This window comes from Entelurus aequoreus, linkage group LG14 (assembly GCF_033978785.1).
Source record: "Entelurus aequoreus isolate RoL-2023_Sb linkage group LG14, RoL_Eaeq_v1.1, whole genome shotgun sequence".
Classification (NCBI taxonomy): domain Eukaryota; kingdom Metazoa; phylum Chordata; class Actinopteri; order Syngnathiformes; family Syngnathidae; genus Entelurus; species Entelurus aequoreus.
Window position 1 is genome coordinate 31,375,293 of NC_084744.1, and position 18,420 is coordinate 31,393,712.

Genomic DNA, 18,420 nt, shown 5'->3' on the forward strand with positions numbered 1-18,420 from the left:
TCTACATTTATAGAGTAGATATTTTATATTAGTGCTTTTTTCAGTCAAGTACATGCATTAATATGCAATCAAAGTTTGGAGTGTCAGACAAAAGCCAATATTGTACATCATCCCACAGAGATTTACTTTGCATGCATTCAAAAAATAAACTGTTTATTTTGATTCCTTATCACAGAACGAACAAGTGTTGTCTTCAATTGCAAAACAACACCTTAAAAATTATTTTAAGTGGTCAATTCTGTCTTTTTTTTCTTAAATGAACTCCTTTGCTTTTGGAAGAATGAAAACTTTCAAGTTATGAGTATTGTTTTTGTTCCAGAGAAAATACAGTAAAGATGGAATAGTAAATAATTAAAAAGATGATATGTTGTAATTAGAATATTTTGAATGAAAGCCTGTTTAATTTTTATGATTATTTTTTTCCAGGTCGTACTTAACAATGAAATCTTCAAATAATAAAATACTTTTATCACTCAATAAGTGCATCAGCGACCAAATGCCTTTTTCAAACCATTGCTGTACAAAGATGGATTTGTGTCTCATTTTAATATAACAATTCCATAGTGGAGTATTGTGTGTGATGAAGTTGTATTTGTAAATTAGTTTCCAGTACAACAACACTTGCTGGTAGGGATGCCGTTCACTTTTAATTCCATGTTTTATGTGTTATATATGTAAATATAGTGTGCGTTAGTATTTTGCCAACATGGTAGAATCACATGATAGGCAGGTTGTATCATGTTCTTCTGTCACCTTGAGGAAATGGCATAAAGAGGAAGATGACAATATAATGTCACTTGGACAATGATGTACAGAACAGAAGAGATTTAGTTCATTTTTATTTTTGGTTATAGGCGATTCTTTTTTTTTGACAAAACCTCTCCATTATCCAGCTATGGATTTCTGGTAGCTGGTTAACAAGAGATGGAAGGGGATAGTGAGGGGATGTATGAGGAAGGTATGGACATGGATAGGACTAGAGGGGAGAGAGGAAAGAAGGGCAGAGGATGTAATGAAGTGAAGTGAATTATATGTATGTAGCGCTTTTCTCTAGTGACTCAAAGCGCTTTACATAGTGAAACCCAATATCTAAGTTACATTTAAACCAGTGTGGGTGGCACTGGGAGCAGGTGGGTAAAGTGTCTTGCCCAGGACACAAAGTCAAGTGCTAAAAAAGTGCACAAAGATGATGAAGGAGTAAAAAGGAGGAAAAATGTTATGGTGGACAATTGCAAGATTATATATGAATTTAAGTCAGATCAAGACATGAATGATATTAGTTTGATGACACTGGTTAAGGGATTAAAGAAGGACATTGGAGAGGTGGAGATGGCCAAAGGGCTAAGGGACAGAAGCCTTTTGATTAAATGTAAAAATGGAGAGTAAAGAAGTGAATTATATTTATATAGCGCTTTTTCTCTAGTGACTCAAAGCGCTCTACATAGTGAAACCCAATATCTAAGTTACATTTAAGCCAGTGTGGGTGGCACTGGGAGCAGGTGGGTAAAGTGTCTTTCCTAAGGACACAACAGCAGTGACTAGGACGGCGGAAGCGGGGATTGAACCTGCAACCCTCAAGTTGCTGGCACGGCCACTCTACCAACCGAGCTATACCACCCCGGAACAGGACCAAAGCAATGTGATTGCAAAAGCTGTGCAACAAGATAATAAAGGAAAGAATGGAAGTGGGAGAACGAAAGGGGGCAAGAGGAGTCGTGACAGGAATCCCAAGAGGAGAAGATTTGAAAAGAGAAATAAAAGGGGGAACTGTCACAATGATGAAGTGATTGATGGCATTTAGAAACGGAGAAAAGACGGAGAGCGAATCTGTGCTAGTGCAGTTTGTCCAGGAAGTCCTCCCGGAAAGAATCATGATAGGGTTTTTAAGTTTCAACTTAAAAACCCCCGGTACCTTGTTTCAAGTGCCAACACTATGGACACATAGTAGTGTGTGTCATGCTAAGATGAGATGTGGAAGGTGTGGAGGGGAGCATGAATATGGACAATGTGGAAGTCATGAACAGATCAAGTGTTGTAACTGTGGGGGAATCACACAGCAGATTATGGGGGATGTGTCATAAGGAAGTGAAGAACATCATTAAGATAGAAGACAATAAAAAGTGGCAGTATGATTGGAATAAGGAAAGAAAAGGTAGAGAGTATTACAAAGTCCAGAGGAGAGTAGGTGTAATGAGAGGAGGAATAGAAATAGGAAGGAAGGAGACATTATTACTAGAATGAGATTAGGACATACATATCTAAATAGTTGATTGACATTGATAGGAAACATAATACAGGACTGTGTGACTGTTGTCATCAGATAGAAAGTGTAGGACATGTTTTAATACATTGTAGGAAATACAATAGAGAGAGGCAAATACTGGGAAATAAGTTAGTGAAAGACAAGTTTAGGTTAGCAGTGGAATATATTTTAGGATTGCACTCAGAACACATAGCTTATAAAGCATTATAGACATATTTAAAAAAGACTGGGTTAAATAAAAAAATGTAGAGTAGGGATCCACCTCGGTCCACACTCCATTTCAGTAGGTGGCGGTAATGCACACCACAAGGTTGCTTGTCAACAGCCATTAAACCAAAGAAGAAGAAAAAGAAGGCTTTTTTTATCCCTCACGAACTTTGACCTCGACAAAGTGGACATGCGCAGAAGCCAACTTGGAAGTGGTCCATTGAAAGGTTGCTAGCGCGACCTCCTGTACTGTAGAATGTAGTATGGACCATAGGACAGGACGAAGAAGTCCCGTTAAGAAGCTGTGGAGGCCTAAGATGCTCTACTAGTCTGCTGGAAATCCAAAGAAGACGAAGGAGTAAAAAGCAAAATGGCGTTTGACAGAGAAGGCCTAAACGTGGCCACTGGCCATTATTGTTTCTCTATTTGTATTTAGTGCATACATGTACGCATATATGTCGTGTGGTAGATGAAACATTGTTAGTCATTGTTTGTATCCGGATACATTAGTCTGAGCGCACTTTATGTGCTAGCTTAGCTTGCTAGTTAGCTTAGCTTGTTAGCTGCTAACAAAGAGACGCGGACGTTATCCACACATCGCTAAGTAGAGATCAAATGTGAGTGTAAAGTGTTGTGATTGTGTGAAAATGTGCGAAAGAACGATAGAAAAGTATGAGGAGGAACTTTGTCCAACAAAAGAGGAGAAAGAGCGACAACATCAACTTATGGACGCTCAAGTTGTGTTACACAGAACAGGTTTGTTTACTTCTTACTCTCACATCTTTACTAACTTTATATTTCATTAGTAACACTTTTCTTCAATAGGAAGATGCTTTGTCTTGTGGGGATGATGCAATGCTTTGATTTAGATTCTTCATGAAAATGAGACAGTTTGAGGTTGATGTTCCTCTCAGTTTGTAACAATGTGTGATTGATTGATTGAAGGACTTATGAGAAGTTTGCATAGGAAAGGGTACAGTTTCCTCACGGTACACATTCACTGTTACAAGAAAGCCTGAGATATTTGTTTAACTCACACAGAATACAGTACTATGTAGAACGTAGCATTTAAAGTACACAAATCTGCTAGAAAATAAAATTTTATGAAAGTAAAAGACTTTTTCTATTTCCAGTTACAATCTAAAATGTATTTTCAAAGTGACTTTGAAGGAAGTAAGGGATTTACACTCCTTTATGGCTATTAATAGGAAGATCCACATGTTGGTGGTATAGCAGGCAAACGAATTAGAACCTTTTTTGGAGTGAAATCTGGGTTGAACGGGATTCGTACAACTACCTCTGGTGTTGTAATGGTGAATATATTTTGAAGTATCTAGACAGGTACATGGGTATTTTAGTGGTATGATGTATCTTGTACACCAGACCAACTGCAAGAAGATGTACTCTGTCACCTACCAAGAGCCTCCCCACGTTAAGGAAATGGTTGGCGGAAAGGTGAGCCCGAGATGGACAGTTGAGTAGAAGCCCAATCATTTTGTTTTGGGCTGTCTGGAGTTTGTTTTTCAGGGCTTTTAAGGCGTCACGGTACTAAACATGAACTCTGTAGTCAAAGTGGGGTTAAATGAGTGCTTGTGTTAGAGTCTTAAGTGTATTTCCACCCACCAGCGGGGTGATCCTACTATGTAAGAAGTAAGGTTGTACAGTATACCGGTATTAGTATAGTACCGCGATACTAATGAATCATATTCGGTACTATACCGCCTCTAAAAAGTACTACTTATATGGTTACATCAATATTTTTTGGCATCACAACATCTTTTGTTTAAAAAAAAAATTATATTATGTTTATGGACTCAGTAAATATGTCCATGGACACATGAGGACTTTGAATTTGACCAATGTATGATCCTGTAACTATTTGGTATCAGATTGATCCCCAAATTTGTGGTATCATCCAGAACTAATGTAAAGTCTCAAACAACAGAAGAATGTGTGATTATTACATTTTAACAGAAGCGTAGATAGAACATTTTTAAACAGAAAAAAAGCAGATATTAACAGTAAATGAACAAGTAGATTAATAATCCATTTTCTACCACTTGTCCTTAATAATTTTGACAAAATAATAGAATATACAGTAAATGACACAATATGTTACTGCATATGTCAGCAGACTGAATTAGGAGCTTTTGTTTGCTTACTTACTACTAAAAGACAAGTTGTCTAGTATGTTGACTATTTTATTTAAGGACAAACTTGCTATAAGAAACATATGTTTAATGTACCCTAAGATTTTTTTGTTAAAATAAAGCCAATAATGCACTTTTTTGTGGTCCCTTTTATTTAGAAAAGTACCAAAATATTGGTATCGGGACAACACTAGTAAGAACAGAATCCGTCGGTTGATTCCTTGATTGCCTCAGTGGTCATTTTTTCACTAGAGAGATTAGTCTCTACGATGCAGCCAAGATAGGTAATCTCATTTTTGTTTGTTATAATATTGTCACCCACTTTGATTGTGAAGTTATTTACTTTTCTGAGGTTAGGAATTGACCCAAAGACCTGTGTACTTGCAAGTACCAATGGTGAGTCTTAATTTGCCAGTTTGTCATTGAAAGCCTTGCTAGTCTAGGTCTTGAGGATTGTAGCTTTGCTTGTTTTGTGGCCGTCAGCCTCAGTTCTATGTTCTTTACGGGTACAGAAAATCATGGAATGATCACTTAAGCCGCATACAGTAGTTCCACTTGTGGTGATCTTAGACTGGTCAGAAGTAACAACAAGGTCTATGAAGGTTTAAAAGGACTCACTCACCCTGGTAGTTTGCTTAATGAGCTTAGTGAAGGTTTTAAAAATGGGTGCATCCTTTCAGGACATATCTGTGTTCCAGTCCCCAAGAAGATGTAAACCTGTATCAACATGTTTACACGAAACTCACACACTCACCAAATACATGTTATACTGTAATCAAATCTAATTAAAGTTATAATTTAACTTCCTAAACCTGACTTACATGCCTCAATAAATGAACGTAAACAATTATTTTCAATAACCAAAGTAGTCAACACTTGATTTATTAAAAGAGCATAAATGTGACTGACTTTCCTTCAGTGTGTCATAGATGGTCTCCAATTCCTAAAGAGGAATTGTTGATGGAGATACTCCATAAAACACCACATAGTAAAACATGTTTTGGTAAAAGTTCCTTTTGGCCCAGCCAACAAAATGACCACAAAAAAGTATTTTGCATGATGACAATAACATACTATTTAAGTGATTTTGGAATTAGATTTTTTAATTCCATTATATTGAAGTTATGGTAAAGACTATGTCATTACAAGATTGTGGTTAAGTTTAGAGATAAAGTTTAGTTGTAATAGACCGTATACACGATAAAATATTTACACACTTTACACCAGTGAGTGTAAAGTTAAGAATGCCTCAATTGATGCTGACTCGTACTTATAAAAAAAAAAATTCAAATTGCCCCCCATCAAATTTCTAAGTCTATTTTTGACTCACTTTTAAATTCATTTTTGTGGCTGGGACAAAAGCAGGTATTTCCTGTGTATTTATTGGTTGTTTTGCTACACACTTTTAACACAACACAGGAAAGAACACAAATAATGTCATTGTGTTAACCGTGTCAGTCCAAAACTATTTATATTCTCTCTTTATCTTATTTACTTATTTACCCAACAGACGTCCAGCAGCCCCCCCACATTAAAGAGGAAGAGGAGGAAGTGTGGATCAGTCAGGAGGGAGAGTGTCTTCTCGGGCAGGAGGAGGATGATGTCACCAAGTTTCCACTGACTGTTGTCTCTGTGAAGACTGAAGAGCATGAAGACAAACCACCTGAGTCCTCACAGCTTCATCACAGTCCAAGTAAGCACAACATCCACATATCATTTTATTCTCAGGGCATTCAATCCATCACAACTGGACTGTTCACTTTGTCTTAGAAGACGTTTGTCCTCTCATCCAAGTAGGCTTCATCACTTCATGCTCATAGACTTCAAGTCTTAAATCTAATCACTGGAATTTAGAGGGGAACTGCACTTTTTGGGGGGAATTTTTTTTATCGTTCACAATCATTATAAAAACATGACGATGGATATATATATTTGTAAATCACTTTCTAACTCATAAATGTAAATAAAAGTCCACTTGCAATGGAGCCAATGAGAGGTCCTCTATAACCATCCAAAAAGCGCCAACAATACTCCATTTGCATTTGGTGGCTTGAATAGCAACCAAGTATTAGTGATATTGTTATTATAAGTGCTAACACAGACAAACTATTTATAGCTTGTATGTCTATGTTTACATCACCGGCTGGTGAGCTCCTTCCTCGCCTCGGTGCTGGTGAAAGATTATTCCAGATCATGAATCGTGCCTCTCACCTGGATAGTAGAAGGATGAGGACGTACTCTGACAAGTTGGTACCATTTGACAGCCAATTTAGACCCGGCAATGGTGAACGACACGAAAAGACGCTTGGCTTCACCCCCCTTTTCCGTGCCACAATTTTGAGTCATTCTTTATCTAAACGGGAATATAACAACATTTTATCAGTCTGCATCTTTGTGACAGCAGACCTTGTACAGTAAGTGATGTTTTATTATAATTGTTGGCTTTCATTAAGTCTGCAGTGTGTAATATTCAGTGATGTTGTTTAAAAAAAAAAGTTGTGATGCATTTTTTAAATGAATGTGCTAATGAGCAAAAGTACGTAAATATTACAGTATTTTTCGGACCATAGGGCACACCGGCATATAAGGCGTACTGCCGATAATTGGTTTATTTTAGTTTTATTTTAATTTTTTTTCATATATATATATATATATATATACATATATATATATATATATATATAAATCACATTAGATTATAAGCCGCATTGAAGGAGTCATATTATTATTATTTTTTTCTAAACGTAAAAGACTTCCTTGTGGTCTACATAACATATAATGGTGGTTCTTTGGTCAAAATGTTGCATAGATGATGTTTTACAGATCATCTTCAAGTCGCTTTCTGACAGTCGTTTAAGGATGCGCCGTTTTGTGGGCAATCTTATTTACGTGGCTCACCTTCGACAGCGTCTTCTCCCCGTCATCTTTGTTGTAGCGGTGTAACGTGCAAGGACGGGAGTGGAAGAAGTGTCAAAAGATGGAGCGAACTGTTTTAATGACATTCAGACTTTACTTCAATCAATAACGGACCAGCATCTCCTCATCCTTGGCTCTCTAGTGCAACAACAACGCCCGAAATGTGTCCCGTGAAAAACCGTCCGACCGGAACTCTCATAACTAAAGTTCCGTGGGTGAATAATGGAAACTCACTACACTGTTTTAGTGCTTTCATGGCGAGTTTACTGACAGATATAAGTAAGAACTTTCCACTACTTTATATTAGAAATGGCAACAGCAGAGGGTGAATGTCCCATAACTAGAAGATAGAGAAAAAGAATAGGCTTATCGACTATGGCATCGGCACGGACATGCACACATTTTCAGGACTTATGCAGATCTCATACAGATCAGCAGGTACCAGAAGGTAAGAAAAGTTGGTTTTGCATAATATTGTGAAACAAAACACCAGATAATGTCTGCTAATGGGTGCCATTTTGCAATCCTTATACACACACCATAGTAATACTTGTATCTCTGACTACGGTAGCCGTAATGGGCCGACAATCCATCAAGCAGTGCGGCTTCAAAATCATACTAAAACATTTTGACAGATTTTTGAGCGCCGTGTGTAATGTTCTTTATTTTCAATGGAACATAACGTTTTGGTGTTGTTTACTGGCGTCATATTGCAGTCAACAGGTATCTCTTATGTGTGACTACCATTACTGGTCACACTTATCTTTACACCATGTACCAAATAAAATTTCTTCGAGGTCAGTAAGCACAAACAGAATTATTCCGTACATTAGGCGCACCGGGTTATAAGGCGCACTTTCGAGTTTTGAGAAAATGAAAGGCTTTTAAGTGCGCCCTATAGTCCGAAAAATACGGTACATGAACAAAGTGAGCCTCCTGTCAGTCATTCACAATCTTTTGTTTCGGCTACTTGCAATTCTCCTCCACACGTTTTCCTGTGTTAGCGACACTCGCTTTAATGTTGGAGATGGAACTAGTCATTTTTATACAACACTCACTTTTAATGTACACATTGCTTTAAACCCTAGGAGAATCATTTTTATTCAAGTCAATGTTTCAGTTTCAACCGCCTGCGCACAGCGGCTCAATTTACCTGAAATCTGTTTGTGTGGGACAGGAAGTCATGCTAGAATGAATGCTAAAAAAAAGACATCCGTCGTCGTGTCTTTCATAGTGATTGTGAACGATAGGCAACATTTTTTAAAAAAAGTCCAGTTCCGCTTTAACACAAACAGTTTATTATGTCCTTCAAGAGGAGCAGAAGCAAATAGTCGGTCCTGCCATTCGAGATCGTGTCTCAAGCCTTGCCGTCCATCAATTCCCACAGGCAAGTGTCTGTGACGGCACGGACCTGACTCGTGGAAAAGACGACAGTTTTGCCTTGCAGAACCACAATTAAAATTTTTTTTGTCGCAGGCAACAACACAACAGTAACATCATCCCTGGCGTGCGTTGTACACACATACATCTTATTCACCTCCTTCTAACCCCGCCCTCGTATCAGCTGGTAATTGACACATGCCCCATATAGCTGCCCGGGATATGCCTGTTATATGATTCTTTAATTTTGGGCCTTTTAGAATCAGCATTTTTTCGTTCTTTGTGTCAAGGAGGTGAAATTAGGTCTGAAAACCTTTGACAAGTTGACCTCATGTCCATTAGAACTTTTCAAAGTGTAGAATACCATCCGCCTTAGACACAATATTTTACTTTCAAAGTAAACTGGAACATTTATTTTGTGTTTATGCATGACTTCCTGTCCCATACAAGAAGATTTTAGCTCAATTGAACCGCCTTGTTGTGTCGACCACTAAATATAGAAGCCAGGCGGCGAGAACTGACACATTGACTTGAAAACAAAAAACGGAACGAGTCTGTCGCCGTGGCGCCGTCGTTCCACACCGGAAATCCCCGGTTACACTTAAAACGTTGCTTGGCGAGATAAACGAAGAAACCATACTTCGGGTTCAAGGCACGAAGCAAAAGGAAATACACTTTCAACCCACAGCACTCGCAGTGAGAGAACTCGACCACAAGATGGCGTCATAGCAGAGACAACCATACAGAATACAGATTTACAATGTAAACGACCTAATCTTTTTTCCAAGTTTATACAGCAGTAACTGACATTAAAATCACAGGGGGCGCTGGAGCCTATCCCAGCTGCACTCAGGCAGAAGGGAATTTATGGCAATATAGATTTTAGACCATATTGCCCACTCGTAAAAAGTGGTCTTCTTTTCCTGTGAATAATGTTGTAAAGAGCAGTGTGTTTGTTTTCAGGCCAATTCATATAATAAGTTGTTAGTTGAAGTACATGTAAACTTACTGAATGCCTCATGTGACTGAGCAAATCTGGACATTTCTCAAGCATGTTTGTCATTTTGTGTCCTGCAGACATCTGTGAAGAACAACTTCTGCCTGAAAAACAGGAGTGTAGCTTCAGGATGGTGAAGGAGGATCCATCAAAGAGGAAGACCAGGCGCCACGGACCCTCTGGTGTCTCCTTTTCCTCTTTGACACAGACCCTTCCCTGTAAAAAGGAAGAGGAAGACTCACTGACGCCCCACCTAAAAGAGGAAGAGGCGGAACACAGCGTTACTCAGGAGGGAGATCATCTTGAAGGACTGGTGGAGTTCCCAGTGACTGGTGTCCCTGTGAAGAGTGAAGATGATGAGGTCAAAGGTGAAAGTGAGGAGAAGAGAGAGGCGGAGCCTCCAAGCAGCAGCTCAACACAACACATGACAACAGAAGCTGATGGAGACCACTGTGGAGGATCACAAGCAGACAAGCTCTTAGCTCCACTATCAGATAGTGAGGACACAACGTCACACTCTCCTGACACTGATGATGAAGACTCTAAAGATGATAAGACATGTCACACTGACAACACTCACTTCAAATGTGCTCACTGTGACAAAACTTTTAAATACCATAGTTCTCTGAAAACACACACAAGAAGACACACTGGAGAAAAACCTTTTATCTGTTCAATCTGTAGTAAAGGTTTTGTAGAAAGTCATAATTTGAAAGTACACATGAGAATACATACTGGTGAAAAACCTTTTATCTGTTCAATCTGTGGTAAAGGATTCGTACAAAGTCCCAAATTGAAAGTACACATGAGAATACACACTGGTGAAAAACCTTTTTCTTGTTCAATCTGTGGTAAAGGTTTTGCACAAAGGTCATGTTTGAAAATACACAAAACAACACACACAGGAGAAAAAATATTTATTTGTTCAATCTGTAGTAAAGGTTTTGTTCTAAGTAAATATTTGAAAGTGCACATGAGAAGACACACTGGTGAAAAACCTTTTTCCTGTTCAATCTGTGATAAAGGTTTTGTAGAAAGTTTTAAATTAAAAGTGCACATGAGAAGACACACTGGTGAAAAACATTTTATCTGTTCAATCTGCAGTAAAAGTTTTGTAGAAAGTTGCACATTGAAAGTACACATGACAACACACACTGGTGAAAAACCTTTTTCTTGTTCAATCTGTGGTAAAGGTTTTGTTCTAAGTAAATATATGAAAGTACACATGAGAACACACACTGGTGAAAAACCGTTCTCCTGTTCAATCTGTGGTAAAGGTTTTGGAGAAAGTCACAATTTGAAAGTACACATGAGAACACACACTGGTGAAAAACCTTTTATCTGTTCAATCTGCAGTAAAGGTTTTGTAGAAAGTTGCAAATTGAAAGTACACATGAGAACACACTGGTGAAAAACCTTTTTCTTGTTCAATCTGTGGTAAAGGTTTTGTTCTAAGTAAATATTTGAAAGTGCACATGAAAACACACACTGGTGAAAAACATTTCTCCTGTTCAATTTGTGGTAAAGGTTTTGTAGAAAGTCACAATTTGAAAGTACACATGAGAACACACACTGGTGAAAAACCTTTTATCTGTTCAATCTGTAGTAAAGGTTTTGTAGAAATTCGCAGATTGAAAGTACACATGAGAACACACACTGGTGAAAAACCTTTTTCTTGTTCAATCTGTGAAAAAGGTTTTGTACAAAGTCACAATTTGAAAGTACACATGAGAACACACACTGGTGAAAAACCTTTTCCTTGTTCAATCTGTGGTAAAGGTTTTGTTCTAAGTAAATATTTGAAAGTGCACATGAGAACACACACTGGTGAGAAACCTTTCACATGTTCAATCTGCAACAGAAGCTTTTGTAACCAATCAAACCTTGTAAGACACATGAGGACACACCCAGGAGAGAAAGTGTTGAGTTGCAGTGTGTGTGGTGAAAGATTGTCTTCTAAGTACCAGTGTAAGAAACACAAGTGTGCTGGTGAGAACAGCAGCAGCAAATGAAACTTCAGGATTAGAAATAAACTGTCAAGACTTTAATTTGGACTTTCTAACATCAGCACATATAACATGTGTGACATTGTTGTTTGTGTAACAATCTTTTTAATATGCTTCTACATTTATAGATTAGATATTTTATATTGGTGCTTTTTTCAGACAAGTACATGCATTAATATGCAACATTGTGTACTTTTATTAAACATTGAACAGAACAATTTGACTGAAAAGGTGAGAGTAAACAGTACAAGATATATTTTACATACAATAAACATTTTATGTGTATATATATTCATAATACAATTTTTGACTTATTCATAATAGTGTTTTTTATAGGTGTTTGAAATATTGAAGTATTACATATTATTTCTAATTGTTAATCATCCCATAGATTAGCACCTTTATATGATATACATATTTACTGGCTCACATCTGAAACATCTTCTGGACCACTTCAAGAAGCATATTATTATTTACTTTATACATCATTTGAACAGTTGTCTTTTATACAATTTTAAAAATGTTTAACTTTATGAATCTTTTGTTGGTTTTCTGTAATCCTAATCATCTGTATTACTCTCTTGTAATATGATTGTTTTATATGTATGTACTCAGACATTTATGCAATAAAAACATGTGAGAGAAAATGGCTGAATTGTTTTACAAACTTACATTTGTGGATTATAAAAAAAAAAATCCCCATGGCCTCAATAAATAAACAGGAAGTCCCAGAGAGTACTTTGGACTCTGTGGTATGCTTTGATACACAATCCACTAAATTATTTATTCTAGTCTTTAATCGTTTGTTCTTCTCTTGAACTACGCAGCTAGAGGAACATGAGGGGAAAGAAGTCGAAAGTGGAGCCATGAAAATGCTTTTAACCACAAGAAAGCTGCTGATTTACTTAATAATTGTGTGTTTTTTCTGGTGTGTAAAACATTTAGTTATTTAATTTTATGTCCTCTCATTTATTTATTTTTTCTCACCTAGGTCTTTGACATACTTAGGCTCTTTTTGTATTTCTCTCAGTGTTGGAACATTTGGTTTGAGCATCTTCCTGGTTCAATTTGTGTTTGGAATCACAGAAATGGCTTCGTAAAAAAAGAGTGCGTGTACTTTCCTGGCCCGCCTGCAGTCCAGACCTGTCTCCCATCGAAAATGTGTGGCTCATTATGAAGCGTAAAATACGACAGCGGAGACCCCGGACTGTTGAACGACTGAAGCTCTACATAAAACAAGAATGGGAAAGAATTCCACTTTCAAAGCTTCAACAATTAGTTTCCTCAGTTCCCAATCGTTTATTGAGTGTTGTTAAAAGAAAAAGTGATGTACCACAGTGGTGAACATGCCCTTTCCCAACTACTTTGTCACGTGTTGCAGCCATGAAATTCTCAGTTAATTATTATTTGCAAAAAAAAAAAAAAGTTTATGAGTTTGAACATCAAATATCTTATCTTTGTAGTGCATTCAATTGAATATGGGTTGAAAAGGATTTGCAAATCATTGTATTCCGTTTATATTTACATCTAACACAATTTCCCTACTCATATGGAAACAGGGTTTGTAGTTGGTATAATAAGTTTCCAACACAATTGTGCATGTATTGGATATACTTGGTACATCATTTGATTTGATGCAATAGCTAAACATAATTGTAGCGGTAAAGTCCTAAACTGTTACTGCTACTGGTTGCCGAATATAAATGAAGCTAGTTCAGACGTGTGCAGCTGGCTAATAATTGATGTCCAGAATTGTGTCCATGTTTAACAAAAATATTTATTAACATACAGTCACGTAAATCAAACTCACTTTGTAACAAAAACGGAAAATAAACAGGAGCAAACAAATCATAGCCTGACACAGTTAAAAACTGTTGCGCCTCCACTCAGCAACACCCGAGCAAGATCCCAGCCCCTCCCTAAGTAGACTGGCACTTGGCCTTGAGCCAACCCCTTTAGGGACGTCATGAATTTGACGGACAGAAAGAGTAAATGGCTCTAACACACCAGCCCCTAATTGCTACTGGCGTGACGAACAGAGCAATTGAATTAAAAATAAATACATCAAAATAGAGCCATAATACCAAAACAAAACCCTTTTTCTTTGGTTTTCATGTTCCCTTTTGCAATAATGCAGTTATTTTACTCCATACCTTTCACATAGAAGGCACATCTTTGTTACGGGTCTTTCTATTATGCTCGTTTTGGTTTGCAGACTAACTGAGCGTACAAGGCCTTTCCTATCAGGAAAGGTTTCCAGTATTCTTCCAAGGATCCAACTTCCTCTTGGTGCTGAAGCATCCACTACTGCAACGATATCTACTGGCGTGAAACATCTTTTTTTCATTTGTCCACTTTTGTCGCTCTTGTAGCAACGGTAAATACTCGCGAATCCACCTTTTCCAAAAAGGTCAGCGATATAGACTCTGCCTCCATCTTCTCTTTGAGTACATGTCCTTTTTTCTTTCGGATTCCAAAACTTTGAGTCTTGCCTTTTCCATTTCTCTCTTTTCCTTCTCCTCGTGTTGCTGCTGGAGAAGTGCTTGCTCCAAGGCTCTTTGTCTTTCCAGCTCTAGAGCTCTCTCTCTCTGGCCAGAGCTTGCTCTCGCTCTTCCTGCTTTTTGGCCAAAGCATGTTCTCTCCTGCCTCTCCTTTTCCAAACTGCAAAGTTTTTCTTGCTCCTCTTTTTCAATGCGGAAGCTTTGAGCCCACTCATAGGACGTTTGGGCTGAATGTGTTCCGCCAATGCTCTAGTTGATAAGCGGTTCCTCCAACCTGTTAACGATTGTGCGGTTAACAGTAACTGTGGGGCTCCCATTATGCTGGTTGTTGCCTTGTATTGGCCCATTAATTACCCACCCCAGTAGGGTTCTGACAGCATAGGGTCCGTCTCCGTGGCTGTTAATCACCTCCCATGGTTCCATTAACTTGGAGGCGTTGGTACCAATCAAGAGGTCCACGTTGGCAGTTAGTTGAGGGATTTTGATGCCTTTGAGGTAAGGCCACTTATCCAGCTCTGCTTCACTGATCAGATTGTTAGTACCCGCAGGCATCTGCCTTTGAGTGAACACATCAGGAAACTCAAAAAACTTACTGCCAGTAAGATTAGAGATTTTCAGGCCATTTACAACGCTGCTAGGGACCGCCTTACTGTGCCCCATGGTGCGCAAGTGGACTCTTGTTCTTCGGCCTTCTGTATTCAGCCTGTTCAGTAGCTGTTCAGAACAGAAGGTCCCTGTGCTTCCTGGATCTAGGAAAACATATGTCTGGACTATCTTGCTGCCCTTTGAGCACTTCACTTGAACAGGCAGGATAGGTAAAATCCCATAGTTGCCAGCCCCTGTATGGCCACAAGTTGATGATGTAGTGCAAATCTTTGCTTCTATCCAGGCCTGGCCCTAACCAATCTGGCACCCTAGGCAGTGAAGTGTATATACTCACAAGAAACCGAATAGCTTTGTCTTTGACCTTTTTTTTTACTTAAAGAAAGCAAATTAACATATTATATGAGAATGTTATGTTATGATTATCTTTAACCGAATCACAGCAGTGCTCAAATTAAAAAACAGCATTCCCTCTCATGTGATATTGCTTAATTAACATTAATGATGTGCACTTTAACAACTAGGCTTACAACTATACCTAATATATAAAGGGGTGGAAAAGTGACTATTACCTGCAGGGAAAACATTAGCTAACCAGAAGGCAATAACAATGTAAACAAGAAACACCTGCTTAAAAGATCTAATACAAATGTCCCTGAGGAATGTAAGGGGGGAGTACTGTAATTACCTAACGTTACATTATTATTTTCCATAACAATTTAGCCCCCTCCACAATATTAACCCGACGTTAAAACAGAACTAGCTATTTATTGATTAGCAATTGCCGAATCATGTAACATTAGCTTAATACTAAAAAGCCAGGTTGCTATCACATTCTGTAACAGACACATCATTTCATGTAGGCTAACGTTACCTGTCTGCTACCTCTGTCTTTTTCTCGTTTCTCCTCCTCTTCTTTTCTATTTTTTCTTCACTGGGCACCTGACAGTTTTGGCCGTTTTGACATCTTGTGTTGATTTTTTGATGTGGTGACGTCCAAAAAGAGTCATGGTACGGGAAGGAAGGGGGTGCACCGTGCGGGGGAATGGGGTGGCGGGGGGGGGGGGGGGAGTAATGTTGTAACGAATAATATTTCTATTAAATAGGCTTTACTTTGCATTTTAATTAACGTGGGATTATTTTTTGTATTTAGAAATAATAGTACCAACTTTTATTTTATTTATTTTTTTCTCCAACATTTGTGGCACTGGCGTGGCGCCCCCTGATGGACGGCGCCCTTAGCATTTGCCTATACGGCCTATGCCACGGGCCGGCCCTGAACTTCTATCTTTGGCAGATGGCTATTTCCTCCACTTTCCAGATGCCTCCTGTCAATATGTAGCACTTCGGGATGTGTCTTGTTGCAGTAAGAGCGAGTGATGCGCCTGTCGCAACTCTTGCTCAGGTGCCCTGTGCACAGGCAACCAAAACACAGGCCTTTTTCTTTAAAAAGTTAAGCTTTTCCCTGTGCGCCTTCTTTCCCAGTATTGGACAGTGCATGTTCACTTTTACAATAAAGACAGGGAAACAGTTTGTCTTGGAGAAGTATACGCCTCTGTTCACAAGCTTATTCAGGTGTGGATCTGATTTAGGTTCAGTGGCAACTGCCAGCTGAGCTGTGAAACTGCTTCTTCTGAACTGTGATTTGCTTTGATGTATAGGCTTGGGTTTGGTTATTGTTTTATTCCGAGGAATGTCCTGAATGTCGCCAAAGACAGGATCTGAAGCAATTCTGACCTGCTGTTCAATAAATTTCACAATGTCTATGAAACAAGCACGTGGCTTTTGTTGGTCAACAATGTCAGCTGCTTTTCCTCTCCACTGGTCCCTTAATTTGTAAGGAAGCTTTTGTATGAGCATCTTCATGCTAGCTGGCATATTGAGCTCATCCAAGTACTGCAGCTCTTCCATCGCATTGGAGCATTCTCGCAAGTAGAGTGCATAAGCTTGGAGATTTTTCACATCCTCAGACTTCATGTTTGGCCAAACCATGATTTTGTCCAGGTAGGCTGCTGTTATTTTTGAAGGATTTCCGAAGTGTTCCCTTAGTAGGCGTTTTGCTGTAGCATAGCCTCTCTCTGTAGGCCAGTGATTTTCAACCTTTTTTGAGCCAAGGCACATTTTTTGTGTTGACAAAATGCAGAGGCACACCACCAGCAGAAATCATTAAACAACGAAACTCAGTGGACAGAAAAAGGTCATTGTCGCAATTGTTGAATATTATTTTAAAGCATAACCAAGCATGCATCAATATAGCTCTTGTCTCAAAGTAGGTGTACTAGTCACCACCTGTCACATCCCGCCGTGAATTATTTGGAGTTTTTTGCTGTTTTCCTGTGTGTAGTGTTCTTGTCTTGCGCTCCAATTTTGGTGGCTTTTTCTCTTTTTTGGTATTTTCCTGTAGCAGTGTCAGGTCTTCCTTTGAGCGATATTTCCCGCATCTACACTACCGTTCAAAAGTTTGGGGTCACCCTAACAATTTTGTGGAATAGCCTTCATTTCTAAGAACAAGAATAGACTGTCGAGTTACAAATGAAAGTTCTCTTTTTCTGGCCATTTTGAGCGTTTAATTGACCCCACAAATGTGATGCTCCACAAACTCAATCTGCTCAAAGGAAGGTCAGTTTTGTAGCTTCTGTAACGAGCTAAACTGTTTTCAGATGTGTGAACATGATTGCACAAGGGTTTTCTAATCATCAATTAGCCTTCTGAGCCAATGAGCAAACACATTGTACCATTAGAACACTGGAGTGATAGTTGCTGGAAATGGGCCTCTATACACCTATGTAGATATTGCACCAAAAACCAGACATTTGCAGCTAGAATAGTCATTTACCACATTAGCAATGTATAGAGTGTATATCTCTAAAGTTAAGACTAGTTTAAAGTTATCTTCATTGAAAAATAAGGGCATTTTAATGTGACCCCAAACTTTTGAACGGTAGTGTACTTTGTTTCTATCCTTCTTCGTGGGGACATTGTCGATTGTCATGTCATGTTCGGATGTACATTGTGGATGCCATCTTTGCTCCACAGTAAGTCTTTGCTGTTGTCCAGCATTCTGTTTTTGTTTACTTTGTAGCCAGTTCAGTTTTAGTCTCGTTCTGCATAGCCTTCCCTAAGCTTCAATGCCTTTTCTTAGGGGCACTCACCTTTTGTTTATTTTTGGTTTAAGCATTAGACACCTTTTTACCTGCACGCTGCCTCCCGCTGTTTCCGACATCTACAAAGCAATTAGCTACCGGCTGCCACCTACTGATATGGAAGAGTATTACACGGTTACTCTGCCGAGCTCTAGACAGCACCGACACTCAACAACAACACATCATTTGCAGACTATAATTACTGCTTTGCAAAAAATATTTTTTTACCCCAAATAGGTGAAATTAGATCATCT

At 38.6% G+C, this 18,420-nt stretch overlaps 2 protein-coding genes across 3 annotated transcripts in view; one reads left to right on the top strand and one right to left on the bottom strand.

The window, feature by feature from the left end:
• The window catches only part of LOC133664739 (zinc finger protein 501-like), a 178,710-nt gene extending 167,239 nt beyond the window's left edge, over nucleotides 1–11,471 (top strand). Inside the window, exons 2-3 of the mRNA XM_062069626.1 lie at nucleotides 6,131–6,313; nucleotides 9,994–11,471. Of these exons, the coding sequence (XP_061925610.1) occupies nucleotides 6,131–6,313; nucleotides 9,994–11,324 (1,514 nt within the window). The 3' untranslated portion in view covers nucleotides 11,325–11,471. The remainder of the gene's footprint in view (nucleotides 1–6,130; nucleotides 6,314–9,993) is intronic.
• Nucleotides 1–18,420, bottom strand: part of LOC133664736 (zinc finger protein OZF-like) — a 519,603-nt gene that overhangs the window by 330,147 nt on the left and 171,036 nt on the right. The window lies entirely within an intron of this gene.